The 27397-nt window shown below is 42.8% G+C and overlaps 1 protein-coding gene across 1 annotated transcript; it reads left to right on the top strand.

Annotated features, from left to right (window-relative positions):
- Positions 1–360: 360 nt before the first annotated feature.
- LOC117660267 (cyclin-dependent kinase inhibitor 1-like) lies at positions 361–15593 on the top strand. Its single transcript, XM_060684126.2, has 3 exons — positions 361–743; positions 11654–12075; positions 14015–15593. Exons 2-3 carry the CDS (start codon positions 11703–11705, stop codon positions 14080–14082), a joined length of 441 nt encoding a protein of 146 aa, XP_060540109.2. The 5' UTR covers positions 361–743; positions 11654–11702; the 3' UTR covers positions 14083–15593.
- The last annotated feature ends 11804 nt before the right edge of the window (positions 15594–27397 follow it).

The raw sequence follows: 27397 nt of genomic DNA, 5'->3' as shown, positions 1-27397 counted from the left end.
GGGTTGTTTTGTTTCCCCACTCGGGATCCTGCGGTGTCAATTTACACCGGCAACAACAACGGCTCCAAATCGGGATGTGGATGTTCCCAACCTACTCCGAGCTCCCTCTCTTCGCCCCACCTTGTTCAGTTACTCCTCCGCTTGTGCAACCCTTTGCAAAACGACCACCCAACCCCTGCGCCCCTCCCTCCCTCCCTCCCTCTCTCTCCAGCGAGTGCGTTGCTGTATGTTTTTGGCTCCCTTGGTTTGCTTTATTTGGCAAAAGTTTCCCAGGCTGGGAAGGGGGGGAGGGGGGGAGGGGAAGGGTGGAGATGTGGGGGGGGTGGGGCGTGGGGTGGGAACGAGTCACGTTGCAAATCCACGTGCCACCGGGGGCTTGGCCAGCAGCCCGGAATGGGAAAGTTTTAATCAAGCGCGGGAGCAAAAGCAAGAGATTTGCAAATCTTTTGCAAACTCCAGGCGGGGCGGTTGGTGGCGTGGGGGGATATACTGGGAGCGGGGTGGTGGCCGAGCGAGGAATTGGAGGAGGAGGACGGGACAACGAAAGAGGCAGCGAGCCCCGCTCTTCTTCTTCTTCTTCTCCGCCCGCCGCCTTGAAGGACCGCGGAGGGGAAGGTGCTCGGCGGCGCCCCGCGAAATTTGAAAGTGAAATCCGCCTTGCGGCGGATCCCAGGCGGCTCCGGATCCCGTCGTTCCAGGAGGAGGAAGAGGAGGAGGTAGTGGTGACAGAGGGTTGCTTGGAGGTGAGCAACCGAGCCCCCCTTTTTCTTTTTTGGCACGGGCCCGCTGGGGGAAGGAAGGACGATCGGGGTCAGTGGTTCTCAACCTTCCTAATGCCGGGACCCTTTAATACAGTTCCTCATGTTGTGGTGACCCCCAACCATAAAATTATTCCTGAAACCATTGAAAATATGTGTTTTCCGATGGTCTTAGGCGACCCCTGTGAAAGGGTCGTTCGACCCCCCAAATGGGTCCCGACTCACAGGTTGAGAACCACTGATCTGGATAGTCAGGCACCAAGGTGGGTCTGGGGGCCACGGTGGTCTTAGGGCAGTGGTTTTCAACCTGTGGGTCGGGACCCCTTTGGGGCTCGAACGACCCTTTCACAGGGGTCGCCTAAGACCATCGGAAAACACATATTTTCAATGGTTTTAGGAATAATTTTATGGTTGGGGGTCGCCACAACATGAGGAACTGTATTAAAGGGTCGTGGTATTAGGAAGGTTGAGAACCACTGTTTTAGGGGGACAGTTTGCTGGGGGCGGGGGTGGGGTGGGGAACGGTGGGAGTGAGAGAATAAGCCTGGATCCCAGGGCCAGGGGAACCCACCCACCCCCATCGAGTTCAATCTTCTGCTCTTGGCCAAGATAAAGCCAGCTGCCGACTTCGAATGCTCATGCAATAAATAGATAGGATAGGACAGGATAGAGGTTGGAGGAGATGGATAGGATGGGATCGGATCGGATGAGCTGGAAGGGACCTTGGAGGTCTTCTAGTCCAGCCCCCAACTCAAGCAGGAGAACCTATACCATTTCAGACAAGTGGTCGTTCAGTCTCTTATTAAAAACTTCCCAGTGTTGGAGCATTTACAACTTCTGGAGGCAAGTTGTTCCACTGGTTAATTGTTCTAACTGTCAGGAAATTTCTCCTTACTTCTAAGTTGCTTCTCTCCTTGATTAGTTTCTACCCATTGCTTCTTGTTCTACCCTCAGGTGCTTTGCAGAATAATTTGACCCCATTCTTCTTTGTGGCAGCTCCTCAAGTACTGGAATACAATCCTTCCTTCCTTCCTTCCTTCCTGCCTGCCTGCCTGCCTGCCTGCCTCCCTCCCTCCCTCCCTCCCTCCTTTCTTTCTTTCTTTCTTTCTTTCTTTCTTTCTTTCTTTCTTTCTTTCTTCCTTCCTTCCTTCCTTCCTTCCTTCCTTCCTTCCTTCCTTCCTTATTATTATTATTTTATTAGTTCGATTTATATATTTCCCGCCCTTCTCCGGAGACTCAGGGCAGCTTACAATGCATTAAGCAATAGCCTTCATTCTTTTGTATATACCTGCTTAGTAGGGCTTTTGGGGGTCCCCTGAGTGGTGTTCTATTTTATACAAAGTCAGCTTATTGCCCCCAGAAACCGGGTCCTCATTTTACCTACCTCGAAAGGATGGAAGGCTGAGTCAACCTTGAGCCTGGTGAGAATTGAACTCGCAGTAATTGCAGGCAGCTGGCAGCTAAGTACTACTTTAACAGCAGCAGTTTAGTCCACTGCGCCACCAAGGCTTCCCTGCCCCTCTCTCTTTTTTCCTCCTTTCCTCCCTCCCTCCCACCTTTCCTTCCTTCCTTGCTCCATTCCTTGCTTCTTTCCTTCCTCCCTTCCTTACCTCCCTCCCTCCCTCCCTTCTTCCTTCCTTCACAACAGCTCTTAGACTTATATACCGCTTCATAGTCCTTTACAGCCTGTAACACAGGTTTGCTGGCATGCCGCAGACCCATGTCAGTCCATGGACTAGGGCTTGGGGGGCCCTGCTCTAATTTATTTCTCCCAAATTCTTCACCAAAACATAGAAAAGGGAAGTCCTTCTCCCCTCAACCTTGCGTAGACCCCAGTCTCACCTTGATCTTAGCAATAGTATGCAGCAATTTGCCACTGTTTTCCTCTGAGCGTTGGGTATTTTTTAACAGACAGACAGGCAGACTAACAGAGATGGAAGGGACCTTGTAGGTCATCTAGTCCAACCCCCTGCCTAAGCAGGAGACCCTACACCATTGCTGACAAGTGGCTGTCCAGTCTCTTCTTGAAAGCCTCCAGTGATGAAGCTCCCACAACTTCTGAAGGCAATTTCTGTTCCATTGGTGGATTACTCTCACTGTCAGGAAATTTCTCCTTATTTCCAGATTGAATCTCTCCTTGTTCTATTTCCATCCATTATTCCTTGTCTGGCCTTCAGGTGCTTTGGAAAATAGTTTGACCCCCTCCCCTCTGTGGCAGCCCCTCAAATATTGGAAGACTGCTATCCTGTCTCCCCTGGTCCTTCTCTTCACTAGACTAGCCATGCCCAGTTCCTGCAACCGTTCATCGGATGTTCTAGTCTCCAGTCCCCTAATCATCTTGGTTGCTCTTCTCTGCACTTTTTCCTAAAGTCTCAACATCTTTTTTATAGTGTGGTGAATACTGGATGCAGTATTCTAGGTGTGGTCTTACTAAGGCTTTATAGAGTGGCATTAGTACCTCACTTGATCTTGATTGCATTGGCTTTTTTGGCTGCCGCCGCACGTTGCTGGCTCATATTTAACTGGTTGTCCAATAAGACTTTAAAAAAATGTAAAAAAAATTAAAAATCTAATGTAGCTACCCACTCCAAGATTCCTTGGTCATCTCCCAAAAGGACTAACCATGCCTGATTCTTTTTATCTTCTTCAAGATCAGTTGAGCTTGGCTAGTGTCAGTTGGTGAGACCACAAGATCTCTCTCTTTGAGAAGGGCAATTTAGGACAACCACGTGATCTTGAAGAGATGATTCCTTGACACTTGACATGTGGATCTTGCTTCTCAAGTGGTGCAGTTAATAATAACCGGGAATTGTAGGAATGGAAAGGCAACAGACCTGGAGGGCACCTGTTGGAGAAGGCGGTTCAGAGCCCAAATAAATATTTTTCAGGCAGCTGTACTTCGGGAGAAGGGAGCCAGGAAAGACAAGTGGAGTCCTGCACCCCATGACATCAAGATGGGTATGATGTCATTGTGGCTTCTCATAACCTCCCCGGAATGCAGGGAATTCAAGTGTAGGATCCTTTCTCAGGCTAGATCAAAAGACCAAACCAACTCCAATTTCAGCTCAGTGCCCTTCTTTAAAAAAGAGGTGTCTAAAAGCGGTTAGCTCCTTTTCCACATAAAACAACCCAGAGATTAAAATAGATCTGATTTCATAATTTCCCTTTTTTCCTGGATTTTCAGACTTGGGTTATCCTCACCTGGAGATTTCCTGCCAGGTGTAAATGCAGCTTTAGGGATTTTCCCACAGGGATTTGCAATAGGGATTTTTTTAGGGAGGCGGTGTGCTTCCAGAAGGAGAAACCCAGATTGACTTATCAGTGCCTTGGATGACCTGTTCTGGGGCTTTCCAAATGATTCCACCACTTCCTGATTTGCATAGGTTTCCAGACAATGGAGAAGAAGCAGTTGAAGGTGGCTATGGAGATTCTTAGTCATCCAGGTGATGATTGTCCCAAAGATTTTTTTTTTTTTTCCAAGGGGCAGCTGGACTTTCTGGTTTTGCTTCGAATATGTTTCGATTCTCATCCAAGAAGCTTGTTCAGCTCTCAGGGAAGTAAACTCTTAACTGTAACCAGAAGAAAGCCAGCATGTGATGCAAGGAAGCCAGCTTGGTCTCGTGGGGGAGGAACCAGGCTAAAAAGTGAGAGATTGTGAGTTCAAGTCCCAATTTAGCATGAAAGCCAGTTGGGTGAGTTTTGTCCAATCACTCTCTCTCAGCCCAACATCACAGGGTAGTTGGTGGTGCAGCGGACTAAAACTGCTGTTAAAGTAGCACTTAGCTGCCAGCTGCCTGCAATTACTGTGAGTTCAATTCTCACCAGGCTCAAGGTTGACTCAGCCTTCCATCCTTTCGAGGTAGGTAAAATGAGGACCCGGTTTGTGGGGGCAATAAGATGACTGTATAAAATAGAACACCGCTTAGGGGGGGCCAAAAAGCCCTACTAAGCAGGTATATACAAAAGTATGAAGGCTATTGCTTAAAGGATTGTAAGCCGCCCTGAGTCTCCGGAGAAGGGCGGCATATAAATCGAACTAATAAATAAATAAATAGTTGTTGTGGGGAAAATAGGAGGAGGGATATGTTTGAGTTATTTGTACAAATAATAAAGATGGGATATAAAGGGAGGGAGGGAGGGAAGGAAGGAAGGAAGGAAGGAAGGAAGGTAGGAAGGTAGGAAGGAAGGAAGGAACATAGAAACATTTTTGACCTGAAGGGAGTAACTAAGTTGTGCCCAACACTAACTCATTGAATGAAAAAGTCAAGGTTTGTCACTTTTGGGAGTCAGGCAATTTACCTGCTCTTGGGAGCTTCTTCTGTAGGCCAGAAGAAGGTGGCGAACAGCAGTTACAATTACTGTTGCTACTCAAGTATTATTCCTATGCTTGTTGTCATGGCAACCCCAAAGCAAGAAAAGGAAGGGAGGAGCATCTTGCTAAATCCGGCAGGCCTTCTCTGCTGGGTAGACAACCACCGACAAGCTCCACAGCAGAAGACGGAAAAAGGCAAAACTACATCTTCTTCCACAACATACTTCCTTTCTATACACAATCCTTGAAAACGCAATCTGTTTGCTTGACCCATTGAAGGCCAAGAACTCAAACCCTGGGCTGGCTTAGCCAGTAAACACAGCCAGAGAAGTTAGTTCACGGCTTGGCTTGGAACACATGAGAAAATATGTGGCCCTGGAAATCTCAGTTTCATCAAATAGTCCATGAGGAGTGAATTGGACAGGTAGTAGCCCTGACGGAGATGTCCAAGGTAGATTTTGTCCAGAAAATGTTGAGGTGGAAATTTGAGTCTTTCTCTAGTTCTGGGATAATGTGGTTGGATTTGGCTAGGAGATGGGTATCCTGTTTTGGTGTGGGTTTTTTTTTTTTTTTGCAGGATTACATTTGGAAAAACAGTATTACAGAGCCTGCAGTATTTCTCAACCTTTGCCCCTCTAAGATGCGTGGACTTCAACTCCCAGAATTCCCTAGCCAGCATGTCCACCACACATCTTAAGAGTTGCCAAGGTTGAGAAAAACACCTGCTTAAATATTGCACCCACTTGTCTTTGAAAAACCCTGTGGCTGTTGACAGGACTTATATCTAGGAAAGACCTGGGAAGGTATCGGAGAAGGATTCAGTGGCGGATGTCAGTAGCAATTGTACTTCTGATGGCTTTGGACACCAAAATAGAACAAAAATTGTTTTGTGCCCTGGCGGTGTCATCGTTCATTGGATCCTTGATTAGACTGGTGGCGTAGGAGGCTAATGCCTCCTACTAAGGCAGCATTTAACGTCCAGCTGCCTGCAATTATTGCGAGTTCAATTCTCACCAGGCTCAAGGTCGACTCAGCCTTCCATCCTTTCTAAGGTGGGTTAAATGAGGAGCCGGTTTGTGGGGGCAATAAGCTGACTTTGTATAAAATATACAAAAGTATGAAGGCTATTGCTTAACGCATTGTAAGCCGCCCTGAGTCTCCGGAGAAAGGCGACATATAAAAATAAATAAAATAAATAAATAAATAAATAAATAAATAGGTTTTAGATAGGCCCCACGTAAAATGGGACAACCCCCTGAAATCTCAAACCCACCTGGATGCACCATCCTTCTTAATGCCACACTTTATCCTAGGGGTGTCCAACTTTGTCAATTTTAAGACTGGTGGACGTCAACTCCCAGATGTCTATGGAGATTCTCAGCCATCCGGGTCATGGTTATCCAAAAGGTGCTTTTTCCAAGAGGCAGCTGGACCTTCTGGTTTTTCTTTGAAGACGTTTCGCTTCTCATCCAAGAAGCTTCTTCGGCTCTAAAGAGCTGGATAAGAAGCGAAACGTCTTCAAAGAAAAACAAGACAGTCCAATTGCCTCTTGGAAAAAGCACCTTTGGTTCAACTCCCAGAATTCTCCCAACCAGCCATGCTGGCTGAGGAATTCTGGGAGTTGAAGTCCACAAATCTGGAAAGTTTGACAAGGTTGGACGCCCCTGTTTTATGCCAATGGAGGGCAACTGTTTTCAGGTGAATACCCCATACAGGTCACAAAGGGGTGCCTGTTGGTTTTCAGGGGGATCCTCTTGGAAATGTCTGCGAGAGGCAGACACACTTGCTGTAGACTGGAGGCTCTGCGTAGAGTGGCAGCCGTCCTTGCAGGACTCAGTTTTGTTCCAGATGCCTGAATGGATGGCACTCAGATGTCTGTTCCAGATGCCTGAGTGGATGGGAGACCACCAGGACTGGCAAGTTAGAATAGACTAGAAATAGGAATAGAATAGAATAGAATAGAATAGAATAGAATAGAATAGAATAGAATAGAATAGAATAGAATAGAATAGAAATAGGACAGGATAGGAATAGGAATAGGAATATTTTTTATTTTTATTTTTATTTATTTTTATATGCCACCCTTCTCCGGAGACTCAGGGTGGCTTACAATGCATTAAGCAATAGCCTTCATACTTTTGTATATTTTATACAAAGTCAGTTTATTGCCCCCACAAACTGGGTCCTCATTTTACCCACCTTAGAAAGGATGGAAGGCTGAGTCGACCTTGAGCCTGGTGAGAATTGGACTCGCAGTAATTGCAGGCAGCTGGAGGTTAAATGCTGCCTTAGTAGGAGGCATTAGCCGCCTACGCTACTCAGGCTCCTTAGGAAGGAATTGGATTGGATTGGATTGGATTGGATTGGATTGAATTGAATTTTATTGGCCAAATGTGATTGGACACACAAGGAATTTTGTCTCGGTGTCCATAAAAGAAAAGATACATTTGTCAAGAAACATAAGGTACAAAACTTAATGATAGTCATAGGGTACAAATAAGAATAGAAATAGAAAGAATAGAATAGAATAGAATAGAATAGAATAGAACAGAACAGAACAGAACAGAACAGAACAGAACAGAACAGAACAGAACAATAGAATTTTGTTGGCCAAGTGTGATTGGACACACAAGGAATTTATCTTTGGTGCATACGCTCTCAGTGTACATAAAAAGACAAGATACATTCGTCAAGAATCATAAGGTACAACGCTTAATGATAGTCATAGGGTACAAATAATAGAATAGAATAGAATAGAATAGAATAGAATAGAATAGAATAGAATAGAATAGAATAGAATAGAATAGAATAGAATAGAATAGAATAGAATAGAATTTTGTTGGCCAAGTGTGATTGGGCACACAAGGAATTTGTCTTGGTGCATACACTCTTGGTGTCCATAAAAGAAAAGATACATTTGTCAAGAATTATAAGGTATAAAACTTAATGATAGTCACAGAGTACAAATAAGCAATCAAATCATATTAAAAACCAGTCAATATAAATCTTAAGGATACCAGCCAACAAGGTTGCAGTCAATACAGTCATCAGTGGGAGGAGATGGGTGGTGGGAACGATGAGAAGATTAATAGTAGTGCAGACTTAGTGAATAGTTTGACAGTGTTGAGGGAGTTATTTGTTTAGCGTCCGGAGAAGAAAAACTGTTATTGCAAGTTTTTTTTTTATTTTTTATTTTTTTACTATCAAATTTGCCATGGCAAACCTCTGATCCTATTGCTCAAGCTGCCAAGAAGGGGTGCCAGGAAGCAATAGGTCCCCTTTACCTCCCCAAATCCCGCTGCTTTCCTCCAGAACCACCGACCCTCCCTCATTAAAACCAGGCGCTCGGGATCCAAAGCCGGGGCTGCGCTCTCTTGGCTCCCGCGGGGGTGGGAATCCCGGCTTTCGCGGGCTGAGCGCGCTTTGGGCGGCTCTGCAGCGCTTCTCGTCCGCCCGGGGCTTCCAGAAGGCGGGGAGTTTTCCCGCCGGGAGAACCGCGAAGAAAAAAGATTGCCCGCTTCGGCAACTGCCGAGCCCGGCCCTCGGAAGCGCCGCTGGCTGGCTGGCTGCGCAGCCGCTCGCTCCCTTCCCTTCCTCAGCGGCAGCCCCGGCGGCGCAGTGAGGTTCGTTTCAGCCCCGAGTGGAATGGGATGGATGGGATGGGATGGAATGGAATAGAATGGAATATGAAATGGAATAAGGAATAGAATAGAATAGAATAGAAAACATGGAATGGAAAATATGAAATAGAATAGAATATGGAATAAGGAATAGAATAGAATAGAATAATAGAATAGAATAGAATAGAAAACATGGAATGGAAAATATGGAATAGAATAGAATAGAATAGAATATGGAATAAGGAATAGAATAGAATAGAATAATAGAATAGAATAGAATAGAATAGAATAGAATAGAATAGAATAGAATAGAATAGAATAGAATAGAATAGAATAGAAAACATGGAATGGAATAGAAAATATGGAATAGAATAGAATATGAAATGGAATAAGGAATAGAATAGAATAGAATAGAATAGAATAGAATAGAATAGAAAACATGGAATGGAAAATATGAAATAGAATAGAATATGGAATAAGGAATAGAATAGAATAGAATAATAGAATAGAATAGAATAGAAAACATGGAATGGAAAATATGGAATAGAATAGAATAGAATAGAATATGGAATAAGGAATAGAATAGAATAGAATAATAGAATAGAATAGAATAGAATAGAATAGAATAGAATAGAAAACATGGAATGGAATAGAAAATATGGAATAGAATAGAATATGAAATGGAATAAGGAATAGAATAGAATAGAATAGAATAGAATAGAATAGAAAACATGGAATGGAAAATATGAAATAGAATAGAATATGGAATAAGGAATAGAATAGAATAGAATAATAGAATAGAATAGAATAGAAAACATAGAATGGAAAATATGGAATAGAATAGAATAGAATATGAAATGGAATAAGGAATAGAATAGAATAGAATAGAATAGAAAACATGGAATGGAAAATATGAAATAGAATAGAATAGAATAGAATAGAATAGAATAGAATAGAAAACATGGAATGGAATAGAAAATATGGAATAGAATAGAATATGAAATGGAATAAGGAATAGAATAGAATAGAAAACATGAAATGGAGTGGAAAATATGGAATGGAATAGAATGGAATAGAAAACATGAAATGGAATGGAAAATATGGAATGGAATAGAATAGAACTAGAGAAAGAATAGAATAGAATAGAACAGAATAGAAATTCCCTTTCTTAGCGGCAGCCCTGGCCGCGCAGAGAGCTTCGTGTGCTGCTGGAAGCACCTTCGGTGGCCCGGCTGGGTGGGAGGCAGGCAGCCCTGGCTGAGTTTGCCTGGGCTCTGGACTTTTGGTCCTTGGATGGGAGACCACCAGGAAATGCCAGAGGGAAGCTAGGCTGGGAACCCGGGAAGGACTTCCCAGCAGATTCAACCGGAGCCATTTTCATCTGGAGGGTCCCCGAGGGTGGATCAGGAGTGGCAAGAGCCAGGTTGGGCTTCGGCCACAGAAATCCGGGGGAAGGGTTGGGAAAGGCTGGGGCTGTCCTGGAATGGAAGAGGGCTTCAAAGGGAGATCAAGTGGCTTCGCGGCAGGCTTGGGTTTGGCTGGCTCCCTGGGTCTCTCAAGACATTTTTCCAACACCGATGGTCTCTGGGACCAGGGCAGGCTTGCCTGATCCGGTGGGAAGGGGGGAGGGGAAGGATGGCAGGGGTGAGCAGGGGATGGAAATGAAGGCACCAGGAATGTTCCATTGGGGGATGTGGCCAATCAGGTTATGGCCAAAGGTGTGGAAGTAGTAGTTTTGATAGTGTGATTGAAACTTGGATGGAGTGGGAATTAATAGGAATAAGAGTAGAACAGAATACAATAGAAAAAATGGAATGGAATGGAATGGAATGGAATGGAATGGAATGGAATAGAATAGAATAGAATAGAATAGAATAGAATAGAATAGAATAGAATAGAATAGAATAGAATAGAATAGAAATAGAAATAGAAATAGAAATAGAAATAGAAATAGAAATAGAAATAGAAATAGAAATAGACCCTACACCATTTCTGACAGAAGAGAAGACGGGCATAGGGAGGGAGGGAGGAAGGAAGGAAGGAGAACCAAGGAAGGGGAAAAAAGAAAAGAAAAGGGAATGGAATGGAAAGGGAGAAAGGAAGGTAGGAAAGAAAAAAGAGAAGAATATTAGAATGTGGAGCGAGGGAAGAAGGAAAGAGCAAGGAAAGGGAAATGAAAGGGGATAGATAGAATAGGTAAATAAGTCACTGTTTGTATATTTGTACATATGTGTTTATATAATCACATGTATTTAGTACGTTAGTGTAACTGTGGATGGAAAATGTAAATTTTATGAGTGAGAAAACCTGTATATTTTCTCTTTTCTTTTCTTGTTAATATTTTTAAATTCAATTTTTTAATTTTTTAATTTTTATTTATTTTTATATGCTGCCTTTCTCCGGAGACTCAGGGCGGCTTACAATGCGTTAAGCAATAGCCTTCATACTTTTGTATATTTTATACAAAGTCGCCTTATTGCCCCCACAAACCGGCTCCTCATTTTACCCACCTTAGAAAGGATGGAAGGCTGAGTCGACCTTGAGCCTGGTGAGAATTGGACTCGCAGTAATTGCAGGCAGCTGGATGTTAAATGCTGCCTTAGTAGGAGGCATTAGCCTCCTACGCCACTCAGGCTCAAAATAAAGTTTGTTTTTTAAAATTAAAGAAAGGGGGGGAGGGGAAGGGAAGGAAAGGAGAAAGGAAAGGAAAGGAAAGGAAAGGAAAGGAAAGGAATCCTCAGTCTAAGGCAGTGTTTCTCATCTTTGACAACATTAAGAAGTGTGGATTTCAACTCCCAGAATTCCCTAGCCAGCAGGTTGAAAAACACTGCTTTAAGCTATTGCCCCTATTACAAGGAGGGGAACATCTCAGAGACAGAGCCTCCGTACTTAATTCTCACTGCCCCTTTGTGATTCAAAGAAACCAACATAGAGTTTGTTTTTGTCTTATTTCTTCTCAACAGGTCCTTGGGATTTGACGCTCTTTTCAACAACAGGCAGCAAGGAGAGAAGATGGACCTGATTTCGGCCAAAGCAGCTCCCACCAGGAGGAATCTTTTCGGCCCAGTGGACCACGATCATTTGCTGCAGGAGTTCCAGAGCATGATGAGATCCAGCATGGAACAGGCGAAGCAACGGTGGAACTTCGACTTCTTACAGGATATGCCCGTCGCGGGACTTCTCCAGTGGGAAGAGCTGCAGGGCCACGAGGTTCCCGCCTTCTACCACACGCACGTCGTCAGGGAGTCTCGCCCGCCTCTGCAGCCCGTGAGCAGGACTGTGGACAGGGAAGGGAAAGTTCACCTCCTGGGTAGAGAGGCGGAAAGAGGCAGACCGGTCAAAACAGCGACGCTACGGAAGAAGCGAAGACAGACGTATTTGACAGGTATGTATGTCAGGGCGGTGTTTGGTGTGGCTCGCCAGCGGATCTGGCAACAGATTCGGACAGTGAGGAGGTTGGGGAGGAACATGGGCCAGTCCTGGAGTCTGGGGAAGGCTCTGATGAGGGCTCTGCGTCGGAGGCAGAGAGGGGGCCAGGGCCGTATGCCAGTTATCAGCTGCCTTTGGAGTCGGACATCAGTGAGGCAGATGAACAGCTGGAGCCTGTTCCCTCCCCACTCCAGGGGAAGGATACTGCAAAATCTCCATTCCCTCCCCACTCCAGGGGAAGGATATTGCAAAATCCCCATTCCCACCCCACTCTGGGGCCAGCCAGATGTGGTATTTGCTGGTTCTCCAAACTACTCAAAATTTCCGCTACCGGTTCTCCAGAACCTGTCAGAACCTGCTGGATTTCACCCCTGAAATGAATCTGTCTTCCCCTTTGACTTTGATTATCAGAAGATTGCGAAAGGTGATCACATGACCCCGGGATACAGCAACTGTCATAAGTACATGCCAGTTGCCAAGCATCTTAGTTTTGATCATGTGACTCATTGGGATGCTGCAGCGAAGTGTGAAAAAGGGTCATACGTGACTTTTACAGGGCTGTTGTAACTTTAAACCGTCACTAAGTGAAAAATTGTAAGTCAAAGACTACCTGAGATGGTCCTCGACTTACAACTGGTTGCTTAGCAACCATTCAAAGTCACTCAAGATACTTACAACCCAGATTTGAAGTTCCAAGAACTGCCTCCCTCCCTGGTCATGTGACTGTGATTTACAGTATATTTTTTTTGACAAGCTGGTCCTTATTTTCAGTTTTCAGGGGGGGAAAATGCCCATTGTGAAAAATAGGTTCGTTTAACGGCTGTGGCATTTTTTTAATGACTGCTACGCTTGCTTAATAATTGCCCCCCCCAAAAAATGTTACGAATTGGGTTCAGTCACATGATGACCCCTTTAATGACCGGCATGACTTATGGCCATAATTCCAGGCTCAATTGTGGTCATAAGTCAAGGACTACTGATCTACTACTCCGGATCTTTTGATATCCTTTGAGTAAGATTCGTCTTCAAAGAAATTCAAGTGATTTTATTAAATTGGTCAGATTAAAAAAAAGCCAGATAGCAAAATGCAGATATGCTTCCTAGATGCTTTATTAAAGAAGACATATACAATGTAAACAACAGATGACCCTGGGGAAGTCAAAAAAGTCAAGATGGCGACTGTGGGAGCACACTGAATGTTCCACTCCCTTTTTTTACCTGAACTGTTGTTGTTGTTTTTAAAAAATCTTATTTTTTTATAAAAAATGTTGTTATTTATAAAAAATCTTATAAGTTTTATAAATCCCTTTTTTATATGCATGTGTGATGCATACGCAGAAAGGGTATTAACTGCACAGTGTCAACTGCCATCTTGACTTTTTTGACCTCGGTTCTGTCCCTGCAGAGCCCTTGACGGAAGCCTATCATTTCTCAGGCTGATTTTTTTAATTGCAGGAATGTAACTGGGGATTGGTTTTATTGGGGGGTCCAGAACAGTGGTGTGAAATTCAATTTTTTTTACTACCGGTTCTGTGGGCGTGGCTTGGTGGGCGTGGTAGGATACTGCAAAATCTCCATTTCCACCCCACTCTAGGGGAAGGATATTCCAAAATCTCCATTCCCACCCCATTCTGGGGCCAGCCATAGGTGGTATTTGCCGGTTCTCCGAACTACTCAAAATTTCCGCTAACGGTTCTCCAGAACCTGCTGGATTTCACCTCTGGTCCAGAAATATGAGAATGCACATCTTGACTTGTTCCCTTTCCAAAAAAAAATCTACCATCTCCTTTTTCATAAGATTTCCATCCTGCTCACTCTGGAGAAATCTTTCCATGGATCCTTTCTTGTCATTACTTGTCAGTGTGGATTTTTATTTCTTTATTTCTTTATTGCAGATTATTATACAACAAAGAAGCAGATCAGGACAGATATGCAAACACCTGTAAAGAAATTGGCCTTCTAAACTGATGGATCGCTTCCCAGATATTTTTTTTTCCCTCTTAAAAGAACTTCCAAGCTTATACAACACTTCAGAATGATCTCTACTGATAACAAACTCTTTGTAGCTGTGCGTAGAAGAAGGTGAAAATGAGAACAGTTATTAAAAGAACAACAAACTCTTATGAAACGGCAATCCAGCCAAATAAAAACTGAATAGCTCAGGAAACTCTTTTTAAAAAAAATAATAACTGATTGTCAAGTATGAAAAAGACCGATTGCAGCAACAATCTCATTTCAAAACAAATTGCTTATCGTATTATTGTCAGAAGCGTTTAAAATACTGCGTATGAACAAACGGGGAGCAGCATTCTACCACTTTCCGTGTTGTGTTTTTTATTTTATTTTTTTACTTGTTTCATATATATAAGGTTTTCATCTCAGCGCAAAAAGCAGAAATGTTTACCGGCTTCGTGAATTTTAAGTTTTGGAAACGGAATCAGAATATCTGTTTCTCTATTTGCACCCAACTCTTTTTAAGGAGCATATTCAGTTTCCATTCAGATGTTACTAAATTTTACCATTTAGTGCAGGTGGATTGCCTCCTGCAATCTTCCCCCCCTTCGCCCCCTTAACTAGTCCCTTCCCCCCGTTTCTTATGGCAGCTGAAGCAGGCAAAGCTGAGGCTGACATTCGGCCCCTCTTGCAGAAGAGACGTTATTCCTAGATAAGAGGAAGGAAAAGAGAGAGAAACAGAATATATACAATAATTATGGTTTATCTGGGTATTTGGTATAGAATTGCTGTATTTTCTTGGGAGCTCGGACATCCCGTTTATTCACCCATTCAGCCTGAGACAAAGGGAAATGTTTCCAGGCTATCAGATATTGGACTTTACCATGGTGTTTCCTAGAGTCCAAGATTTCCTTAACTTCAAAATGTTGCTCCCCCTCTATGAGAATGGGAACTGGAGGGGTGCTTTGGTCAGCCCTTAGGGGAGACGAGTGTTCAGGTTTTAATAAACTAACATGAAATACAGGATGTATACGTCTCAACGTTTTTGGCAATTCCAAAACACACACAAAAAGGGTGGAGTTTGATCTCACAATTGCTAGCACACCTTGATTATTATTATTTTTTTATACAAAATGCTGTATCTTGCAGCTGGAAAAACATAGAAAAATGGGTTTTGCAGCCTGCTTTTGGAAGTCCTCTGTCTCTGGATCAGAATTCTTTTCATAACAATATGTCTTGATTGCAATAGATGGTTGTTTTAAATACTCCTGGAGAATGTGTTTAATCATATACTGTATGTGTGTTGTGTGCTTTAGATTTAGTAAAGCTGGGTTTAAAAGCAGACGAAGGTGGGATAATACAAGCCTGGCCATATTTTGCTAAATTTATATCAACTATGAATTGGCTTTATTCAGATGCATTCGCGAAAAACGGCACATGTCCCTCAGATTAAACCGTAAATCCTACATCATGTATTCTACGTTACATTTTGTCATTAAATCCCTGGTTTTGGAAGATTAAGCATGATGGTATGATGTAATATGTCTGCTTTTGGGCTATTCGATGTATAACCCGCATGGAAGGTTGGATCTTATATTGAGAAGGCTTCAGGCATTCTTCTACGAAAATCTGGGCGACCACTAGATGTCAACCCAGAGCCAGAAATCTTGAACTTTTTGCTGCCATCTCCTGCTTATTCAGCTCCAGTCCTTCTAGTCCAGAGGTCGGCAACCTTAAACCCTCAAAGAGCCACAAAGGTCCTAACCGGAAGCCCCCCGTTCAATTCTGGAGCCGACCGGAAGTCCGGTTCCCCCACCATAGAGTCTCCTCCTAGTGCGGTGTCCTTTTTCCTCTACCTGTCCTAACTGAATGTCCTATCAATTGAGCTGGCTGGAAAACCCGACCCTTGCCATAGAGCAGTGTTTCCCAAACTTGACCCTTTGAAGATGCATGGACTTCAACTCCCAGAATTCCTCCCAGGCATACTATTCCTCAACCAGGCATACTGGCTGGGGAATTCTGGGAGTTGAAGTCCATGCATCTTAAAATAGCCAAGTTTGGGAAACACTGCCATAGAGTCTCCTGGCACGGCATGCTTTCCCCCCCTAACTGGAAGCTCCTCTCAAAATTGTGGCGCCGACCAGTGACAGGGAGCCATAGCAGAGGGATGAAAGAGCCACATGCGGCTCCAGAGCCACGGGTTGCTGACCCCTGCTCTAGTCTTATCAAAATCTTTGACACTCTCGAATAGAATATTGTATGAAAGCAAATCATATGAAAATAAAAATTGGTAAGTAATGCTGTTACTCTTAGAATGGATGTCATTCATCTGTCCTGTGTTATTTCAGAGGTTTTGCTTTTTTAAAAAAATTCTTAAAATGTCATGTAGGGACAAAATGGGCTCTCTAAAATGGCTGAGTGAAAATTAAAGCAGCGCGGTTACTGTATCCCACCTCCCCAAATCTCTATAGTGCCCCCCCAAAAAATCAAAGCCAGTGGTGGTACTGTCCTTATTTATTTCAAAACAATTTAAGAAAAGTTATTGGTGGATTTCCTGCCTTTATTTCTCTTCCCTCTTGAGCGTCATTCGCTGGCAGGAAATCCGTCACTCTTCTTAAATTAAGCTGGGCAAGGATGGAAGCCTGGAAGGGTGCTAAAGAATGACCCAGTTTAGCCACCTTCTCCAGTGACCCAAAACCACAAATAGCAAGCGCCAGAGGTTGAAGCAGGAGGGATGTGCATCACGCAGGCTATTTTTGAATTCTGGTCTGGGGCTTTTCTAAAAGAGCGCCAAACCCATGTTCTGAAACAGCTCAGATTATGGAGATTATTCAATCATCCCAGTCATGGTTGTCCCAAAGGTGCTTTTTTCCCAAAAGGCAAGTGGACTTTCTTGATTTTTTTTTTCTCCGACAACATTTCGCTTCTCATCTTAAAAAAAACTTCTTCATGAAGAAGCTTGTTGGATGAGAAGCAAAGAAAAAAAAACCAAGTACAGCCTTTTTGGAAAAAGCCCAAATAGCAATAGCACTTAGACTTATATACCGCTTCACAGTGCTTTACACCCCTCTCTAAGCGGTTTACAGAGTCAGCCTATTGCCCCCAACAATCTGGACCCTCATTTTTACCAACCTCGGAAGGACGGAAGGCTGAGTCAACCTTGAGCCTGGTGAGATTCGAACTGCCAAATTGCAGGCAGCTGGCAGGCAGCAGAAGTAGCCCTGCAGTACTGCACTCTAAACCACTGCGCCACCGTGGCTCGTGACAGATAAACAGACCCGGGGAGGACAGGATGAAGCAGAAGGGAACAATCAACTGTACGATAGTTTTGGAGTGATCAAAAAATCCAGTTGTGATCTCATGGCTGGTGCCACCCAGAAGCAGCTTGTAGACAGCCATCGGGAACGCACGATGGTGATTGGTCCACATGGAAATGACAGTCGTCACCAGACTCACCTGGGGCCAGAAAATAATGCAATTGCGGCTTCTTTGCTTCATTCCTGATCCCAACAGGAAGGTTTGCAGGTGGGGACAACTTCAGGCCAATTTTGAAACAGCTATGTGAACTTTCCCAGTGGATGCAGCTCAGGGGTGAAATGCTCCCAGTTCGGACCGGATTGCCTGATCCAATAGCGATGGTGGCGGGTGCTTCAGAGAACTGGTAGCAAAAATCTCTCCCCATCCCCATGAGCCACGCAATCATCAGAGGCTTTTTATTTTATTTTTAAAAGCATTTTTTCTACAATGTCTTCGGCCGAAAAAATGCTTTTAAAAGTAAAAAAAAAAAAAGCCTCTGCCGATCAGGCAAGTCAGCTGGGATCGTCAGAGGCTTTTAAAAGCATTTTTTACAGCCTCTTTGGCCGAAGTGGTTGTAGAAAAAATGGTTTTAAAAGTTAAAAAAAAAAAAGTTGGCCACGCCCACTCAGTTACATTACCCCACCACCACCAAGTCACGCCCACAGAACCAGTAGTAACAAATCTTACATTTCACCACTGATGCAGCTGCTTTAATGCTCCCCAGAGAGAGGCTTCTCTTGCACTAACATCAGGGGTGGGATTCAACCGGTTCGGATCGATTCGGGAAAACCAGATGTTAATTTTAATTTGGTTCACAGAACCGGTCGTTATAAGGACTGGCTGACCCCGCCCACCCCGCCCCTTCCCTCCCAGGAGTCTCCACATTGGCCCGTTTTGGATGCGAGATAAGTGCAGGTACCGCACGGAGGCTCTGGGAGGGCGAAAAACAGGCCTACCGGAAGTACCGTGAATCCGGAAACGGACCCTTTTCCGGCCTCCGGAGGGCCTCCAGAGGCCGGGGGAGGCTGCTTTCACTGTCCTGGAGGCTCGAGGAAAGCCTCCGGAGCCTCGGGAGGGCAACCCCCCCCCCCCACCCCATGGTGCAGGAGGCCAAATAGGCCATGCTCCCATGGCCAAGCCCACCCAGCAACCAGGCAAGGCACCGATTGTTACATTTTTCAATCCCACCTCTGACTAACATGCTTTGTGAAGGACTTCCTTCTCATGATCCACGTATCTCTCCTTTACACACCTAAGACAGGGTTAGGAGATGGACCCAAATATTTTTTAAGTTCCTTGGGTCTTGTTTAGTTAAGAAACATGAAACCTGTCGAAAGCAACTGCTGTCCAGGGAGGCTGGAAGGAGAGTTGTTGAAGTAGCATTTATGGCTTGTATCAAGTCTTTTAAAAAAATTTTAACGCGGATTTGGATTATGCTTGGCATTTTTAGAGACACTGTTTACAACCTGGTAGCTACATATAGTTCAGTGGTGGGTTCTAACCGGCTTTACTACCGGTTCTCTTCGTGCACGCGCTTCGCTTCACTCGCATGTGTGCCAAACTTGCGCTCCATGCAAGCGCATTGGGAATCTGCCCAGCTGAGGTGCGGCAATCCACTCTGCCACACCTACTAGCTGGCCTAAAAAAGAAGAAATAAAAGGTAAGAATAATGCGCGGGCAGGAGGGCCCAGCTCCCGGACAAAGAGAACCGGTTCGGTGATGTCATATTAGCACCACTACCGGCTCGGCCGAACCGGGCTGAACCGGGAGGAACCCACCACTGATATAGTTATGTGTTCTAACCTTTTAGAAATAGATGGGATTATTCCACTTACTGTAATCCAGTGTTTCTCAGCCTTGGCAACTTTAAGATGTGTGGACTTCAACTCCCAGAATTCCCCAGCCAGCATGGGGAATTCTGGGAGTTGCAGTCCACACATCTGTAACTTTCTTAAGCAATTCTAATAGCTAGGGGAGGCCTAAATTATCCAGTATACAAAGTGTGTGACTTGAGATGAACCCGTGGGAAGGAGACGGCTTCATTTGTCCATCCAGCTTCGTTGTTTAACAAAGTTCACCACTCAGTTTCCATTGTGAATCACATCCTGAGGAACTACTAAAGCTTCTCCTAATGTTTGAAGAGATTCTTATTGTACTACCAACAAGAAAGACTTCCTCCTTCACTCAGGTAACCAAAGCAGTTTCAACTACATATCCCAGCTACAAATACAGGTGACCTACACTAATCATACCATACAGATAGGTTCCAAAGTCATTCCCTCTTTAACTGTGAACCTCAACAGATAGGTTCCTCAGTGTAAGCTAGTCCACATATTTAATTTTAAGATTTAAATACGAGAGGCCGTTGCTCTGAATATTTGTTTGATGCTTTCCACTTGCTTTCTGATGGGGGTTATGAATTAAACGTTCTTCCGTAGGTCAGCTAACTGAAAGGTTTAGAAAATTAGCTTGGCAGTTGTAAACATTTGTAACCCCACTTGACCTATTCGTTTCTGACTCCACCCAAGTTCTTGGCAGGTGTTCAGATATCCTGGCAAAAGCTTCAGACATCCGCAGCGATGGATGCCAACGGATTGTTTTGTCTGTAGATGTGGCAGAGAGATGAGGAAGTTCAGAATTGGCTGCCCTGTTAATATGTTCCTCGCAAAATATGAAATTCCACACCTTCTCCGCCAGGAACTTACCAGAATTAGATTTCTGCAAAATAACAACGCTTCCCAGGGTGTTGTTTGTCTTTCTAATCTTTGGTCTGTGGCCTCACACAATTTTCAAATGTTGGCCATAGCAGGAATGATTAGAGTTGTCTTGGAATTGTAGCTGGAAGAGATGGGAAGGGAAGGGAAGGGAAGGGAAGGGAAGGGAAGGGAAGGGAAGGGAAGGGAAGGGAAGGGAAAAGGCACTTCCTAAATTCAGTGGAATAAATTTGCTGTGCTTGAATCAGATAATAATAATAATAATAATAATAATAATAATAATAATAATAATAATAATAATAATTTTATTTCTATACCGCCCTTCTCCCGAAGGACTCAGGGCGGTGTACAGCCTATTTAAAAACAGAATAGACATCAATTTAAAATAATTTAAAAGTATTAAATAAATTTGGCTTAATTTAAAACCCCCAAAATTTAAAACATCCAATTTAAAATTATGTTGCTAAAAGATGGCTAAAAGATTAAGCTCTCATCATTTCTACATGATGTTGACGAGTGGTGCAGTGGCCTAGAGGTGGAGCTCTCACCTCACAATCAGGAGACTGTGAGTTCAGTGAGAATATATTTGCTGGGGAGAAAAAAACCTCCGCGTTGGCAACAGGAAAGGCATCCGGCCAGTAAACACTCAGCTCCATTCAGTTGCCCGGACTCCACCCCGCAAGGAATTATGGGGTTGTTAAAAGAGGATGATTTCTATATGATGTTGATAAGCCAGATAGATAAAACATTACAATGTTCCTCATCATGAGGAGAGATTCAGCAACACACAGTTCGAACGAATGATACAACTAAGGATTTCTCTGCAGGATCACTCAAAATTGGACTGGGCAACCACTGATGGCTTGATTGTATGAGCCACTCTGATGTGAGGGCAGGTCTGTTCACCCAGACTTACATTTTATTCAAACAGTGAAGCATTTTCCTCCCATGGTCCAGAGCTCCAGAAAAATCAGAAGGTACCTCAGTAGTGTAAAGAGTTTTCAAATGGAAAAGAACAAGTTTCTTCCAGCTTTAGAAATCTGTTCATAATTATGCCTATTTGCCTCCAATTTTGGAGCACAGATTCAAAAATAAATCCCTTTTTAAAAATGTTAATCAATAGTGACATCTCATTTCAAGGAGGAAATTGGAGAGAGGGAACAAGGGAGTGGAGAGTGGAGTGGAGAGGAATGCTCTCCTGGGAAAGGAGACAGCATTTAAACTTAGAAAATAAGTAAGAGAAGAAAATTACAAATAAATGAAGAGGAGGAAAGTGTTATAAGAAAATAACAAATCATTTAAGGAAGAACGGTTCCTCTCCATACAATTTATTATGCAGTGCAGCAAATATATTAAAGCTTGCTTTCTAAGGGAGCCTAAATGTTTATAAAAACCACAAATTGGTAGAAGCACATAAAGGGGAAAATTAAAAATCAAATAGTCTTTTTTAAAATTTCTGTTTAAAAAACTTTTTTGCTTGTTTTTCTATTTTTTTTCTTTTACATGCACAAACAACAATCAGCAGCAAAAAGAGAAAACGGCATATTACATTTTCAGCTTAAGACAAAAACCTCTATTGCACATCAAATATTTTGATGTAATTTACAATTGTTTTATCAATGTTGTATTTAGTTGTGGATGCAAAATCGAAACAACCGTATGCTTATTGATATTGACATTTCAAGATTGTAGTTAACACTGACATACAGGCAGCTCTCAATTTACGACACTAATGGAGTCCAGAATTTCTGTCATAAGTCAGAAAGTCTTACGCTGAGACAACTATGTGACTGACCTGATTTTATAATCTTTTTGGTAGTGGGCATTAAGCAGTGGTGGGATTCAAGTAATTTAACAACCGGTTCTCTGCCCTAATGATTTTTTCCAACAACCAGTTTGCCAAACTGCTCAGAAAGTTAACAACCGGTTCTCCCGAAGTGGTGCGAACTGGCTGAATCCCACCACTGGCATTAAGTTAAGTCAATGGTGGTTTTCTTGCTGGGAAGTTTCCTGCAAAAAAATAAATAAATGTAGATTTCATCACGCGACTACAGAATATTGCAACTGGCTGTCAAAGTGCTCAAAAGGCAGTCACATGACCACATGGGGGAGGGTACTGCCATCGTAACCCCAGACCTGGGTCATAAGTATCTTTTGGGCAATGGTGAAATCCAAATTTTTTTTGCTACCGGTTCTGTTGGCATGGCTTGATGGGCATGGTGTGGCTTGGTGGGCGTGGCAGGGGAAAGATACTGCAAAATCTCCATTCCCACCCTACTCCATGGGAAGGATACTGCAAAATCCCCATTCCCACCCCACTCCAGGGGAAGGATACTGCAAAATCCCCATTCCCTCCCCACTCTGGGGCCAGCCAGAAGTGGTATTTGCCGGTTCTCCGAACTACTCAAAATTTCCGCTACCGGTTCTCCAGAACCTGTGAGAACCTGCTGGATTTCACCCCTGCTTTTGGAGTTCCGTGGTAACTGGAAACAGTTAATAAGCGACCAGTCATTAAAATAGGGACTATTGGTAAGCATCTTTTTCTCTATCTTTAAACGCAGAGGTGGGCTTCTGCCAGTTCGGACGGATTCAGGCGAACCGGTAGTTCCGACCAGCAGGTGGCCTACTGCCCACCTGTCCCAGCGCTATCCTGACCTATATCGCCATGTTTTTGAAGCCGCAGAAGGCACACGCACGCTCACATTTTCTGTGCTGGGTGAACTAGTTGTTACATTATGTCACACCCACCTCTGTTTAAACGTTTTAAGTTATCTAAATATCAGCGCGTTAATAATTGCTAGAGAATGCAGTATAAATTAACTTGATCTAAACAGCATGTTATTTGTTATGTCTTATAATAGGATCAAACAACAGTAAAAAATAAAATAAATATTACATAACTTAGAGCAGCGTTTCCCAACTTCAGTAAGTTTATGATATGTGGATTTCAATTTCCAGAATTCTATAGCCAGCATGCTACCTGGGAAATTCTGGAAATTGAAGTCCATACATCTTAAAAGCATGCTCGATGGGGAATTCTGGGAGTTAAGTGCACGTTTCCCATTTGTCAGAAATGGTGTAGGGTCTCCTGCTTGAGTGAGGGGTTGGACTAGATGACCTATAAGGTCCCGTCCAACTCTGTTAATCAGTTAAATCTGTATTTCAAAGTTACTAACACTGAAAAATGCTGACATAGAGGATTATAAAATTATGGATTTCAGGCCATGGTGGGATTCAAATTTTTTTACTACCGGTTCTGTGGGCGTGGTGTGGTTGGTGGGCGTGGCTTGGTGTGGCAGGGAAAGGATACTGCAAAATCTCCATTTCCACCCCAGTCCAGGGGAAGGATATTGCAAAATCCCCATTCCCACCCCACTCTGGGGCCAGCCAGAGATGGTATTTGTCGGTTCTCCGAACTACTCAAAATTTCCGCTACCGGTTCTCCAGAATCTGTCAGAACCTGCTGAATTTGTTTTCGGGCCATGGTATTTAATATATTTTAAATAATTTTTAATAATTTGTACTATGTGTATTTTATCTTGGCTGTTCACTGCCCTGAGTCCTTCAGGAATAGGGCGGTATATAAATTTAATTAATAATAATAATAATAATAATAATAATAATAATAATAATAATAATAATAATAATAATTTGACCCTGATTTCAGGGGAAAGGATATGGTATTTTCTCCAATTCTTATCATACTAGGAAAGGAAAGATAAATAAAAAGAATTAGTACTTCGCCATGGAAGAGACTCATGGAAGAGACTGTGGAAATTCCTATCAAGGTATAATAATGATTAAAAAAACCTGAATAGCTTTTAAGGGGAAGGAGTAGGCATTTGTGAAAAAGAGCTATCAAGGTTTTTTGTAGAATAGCAAGCAATTTCCTGCTGGGAACATAAATGTTTCTAATGTACTATCTTGGTGTAACATCATTGAACAGTCTGTTCTGTCTTTGTCCCTGGCCAGCCTAACCAATCAATTTTTTTTTTTGATAGTGTCGGGCAAGATTAATGATTGTCAGCCTTCTGACAAGCACAGCAATAAATCTCACCTCTTCTGATACTCATCACCCATGTGCAGAAGGAGCAACAGGAATTGATAGGAAACATACAACTAAAGAAATTGCCATACTGCTGACAAGATAAAAACTCTGGATGCCCAGATCTGCCTTCGGCAGAATGCAGCAATCCAAGCCTTATATAAGTAGTCCTTGACTTACAACCATTCGTTTTAGTGAATGGTTAGAGCGTGCGCTCCCGTTGCAAACTGGTAGTAAAGGTAAGTGGAACCCATCCCTGTTTTACAACTTCTCTTGCCACAGTTGTTAAGTGATGCACTGCAATTATTATTTTTTTTTATAAATTTTTATTAATATATTCTATACACCAATGCACAAATAAAATATACAATCCTGCCACCATGGTATAATGTGATTACATTGTCCATAAATATAAAATCATTCCTTTATACATACATATTTGCCATCATATATATACATCATCATATATCTATTCTATCCCACCTTTTCTGGACCCAATCGTACCATACTTTCCAACTGTTATAAAATTCTGAATCTTTTTTACTATTGATCAATCTAGTTAATCTATCTGATTCCGTACACTCATTAATTTTATATATTATTTTCAAATCTATCGGTAAGTATTGATGCACTGCAATTATTAAGTTAGTAATACGGTTGTTAAGTGAATCTGACTTCTCCGTTGACTTTGCTTGTCAGAAGGTCACAAAAGGTGGACACCCCAACCGTCATAAGTACATACCAGTTGCCAACCATCTGCACTTTGATCACATGACTATAGGGATGCTGCAACAGTCGTAAGTTTTGACTTACGACTGTTTTTTCCACACTTATGACTATTGCAGAATCCCTATGGTCAACAGTTGTAAGTGTTCTGCCCCAGTTCCGGATTCCCAAGGATTGTGACACACATCAACGGTCCTTATCAAAGTTATAACGTACCAAGAATAAACAAAGTCCGGCAAAGGTTGGCAACCAGCCCAGAAAACAAGATACGATAAGACACTCACTCTCCAAAATGCTTTGTAATAATTACACGTTGTTTCCAGCAAGAAATTACTGACTGCGTGCGACTTAAATAGGCTAAGGGAATGGCCAATTATCCTCAAGCCTTACTCCCGAGGAGACCTCCTCCTCCTGCCTTTTATTTATTTATTTATTTATTTATTATTTAAATTTCTATACCACCCTGCGTGCTCGAGCATTGAGGAGAGGCTCCTCCACTTCGCTCTCTCCACTTGAAGGAGCCTCTGGAGGTTCTGAAGGCCCTGGCTGAGTCTCTGCCTCTGGCACCACATCCTCTTCAGCCTCCTCGCTGTCCGACGCGAACGCCGGCTGCGCAGGCTGCTGGCGCAACCCCACACCAGCCTCCTCCTCGTCGGGGATCAGCCACAATCCGCACAGGCCACTAGCGGACCACAACAGTAAGTCACTTTTTTTAATGCTGTTGTAACTTCAAACAGTCACTAAACAAATGGTTGTAAGTTACAGACTACCTGTAAAAGGCTTAATTAGTCTACTCAAGCTTGGCTAGTTGGAGTTAACACTTTTGTCCTATCTCCAGACACTTTTCTTCACCCTGTTCACTAAGGGCTATGGATTGTTTGTATAGGCATCTTTTGTCTTCTTCACACTCTTTTATTTTACGCACACTGCCTAAGCTGAAATCTTTTGGAGCAAATCTTTCTGGCTGTGAGGACTGCCAGTGGTGTCTGGTGCTGGTTTGGAATTTTAAAAAGACAGCACAATTAAATCTCTACTGCTTTATACATCAGTGCAGTCTCACGTATTCCAGATTTCATGCATGCCCATTTGCACAAATGCACCGCAGAATGTTGCTCTTTACCATTGTATCACAACATTCTTTAAGGTTGTTTGACTCATTAAATAAGTGGGATGTCTTTCTGCAGTCATGACCATCATCTTGTCTGTTGGGGGTGCTCTCTCTCACACAATGTCCTGCTTGATCCTTATACAGTAGTGGCCAAAATTGTGGAAACCTTTTGGGGAAAGTGTATTTTTGAGGTTTGATGGCTAATAACACCACTTTTTTGGGGGGGGGAAGGAAAAGATTCAAGATAATCATATTCCACTGCTGGAATGACCTTAACCCAATTGAAAATCTATGGCGCCGACTAAAGAAACTTGTTAGTCAATAAAACCCAGCAATAAAACCCAGTTAATAGAAGCAATCATTCAATCTTGGTTTCACATTCACGCAGAACTAAAAGACTTGGTTCACTCCATGGGAAGATGTTGTAAGGCCATGATTCATACTGAAGGTTACCCAACTAACTATTAACTGACGTGATAATGTTTGTATATCTCGTTTTTTCTATGGTGATCATTTTTGTATATTTTGTTTTTTCTACGTGTTTCACTTTTCTTCTTTATACTGTAACTGCTATTCTAATAGCAAATCCTCCGTAAAAATTATTGCATTGTATTCTTGATTAAATTATCTTTTCATTGATATATAATTTTATGGTACTACTCCAAAAAAAAGTGGTGTTATTAGCTAGTTTTAGAAAATACACTTTTCCCAAAAGGTTTCCACAATCTTGGCCACTACTGTATAGTGACAAACAAAATAACTTCATCTTTCCTTCATTATTACTGATAATCCTTGACTTACGACTACAACTGAGCCCAAAATTTCCATTGCTAAGCAAGGCAGTTGTTAAACGAGTTTTGTCCCTTTCTACAATCTTTTTTTGCCACCGTTGTTAAGTGAAACTTATGGTCATTAAGTGTCGTGGAGGAAATAAATCAATGTACCGTAAACCTTCCTCTCTATTAAGTTCTACTTTAACAAATGAGCCTCTGAAGCAGTTAACAATAAATGTTTTTATTAATATAACAATAAATATCCTGTCAGCTATATTATATATATATATGTAATCACTCTAAGCGATGTTAGTTCTGTCTATTCTTCCTCAGAAAAAAGAGTCTTGTAAACCATCAAAATTGCATCAGAACTGCTCTTCTAACTGACTTCCAAACTGCCCACAGTTTTCTAACGGAAGAGCTGAACTGCCAACGGTTTTCTGTCAAGAATCTCCTTTTATACTGTCAACTGTGACAGTTAGGGGAGGGAACATAAAAGCCCAGGAGATTCAAACCTATTAGCTGCTTTCTGATTGACTTATTTACTTGTCCATTCCAAAAGCCATTAATAGGCACAGCAATTAAGAAATAACTTTTCTCTCACATTAAGCAAATGTGGATTTGCTTAATGACCACTGACTTTGCTTGTGGGAAGCTGGCTG

Source organism: Pantherophis guttatus, chromosome 7, assembly GCF_059756535.1.
Source record: "Pantherophis guttatus breed Tessera chromosome 7, ASM5975653v1, whole genome shotgun sequence".
NCBI lineage: Eukaryota > Metazoa > Chordata > Lepidosauria > Squamata > Colubridae > Pantherophis > Pantherophis guttatus.
This window is presented reverse-complemented; position numbering and strand designations above follow the sequence as displayed.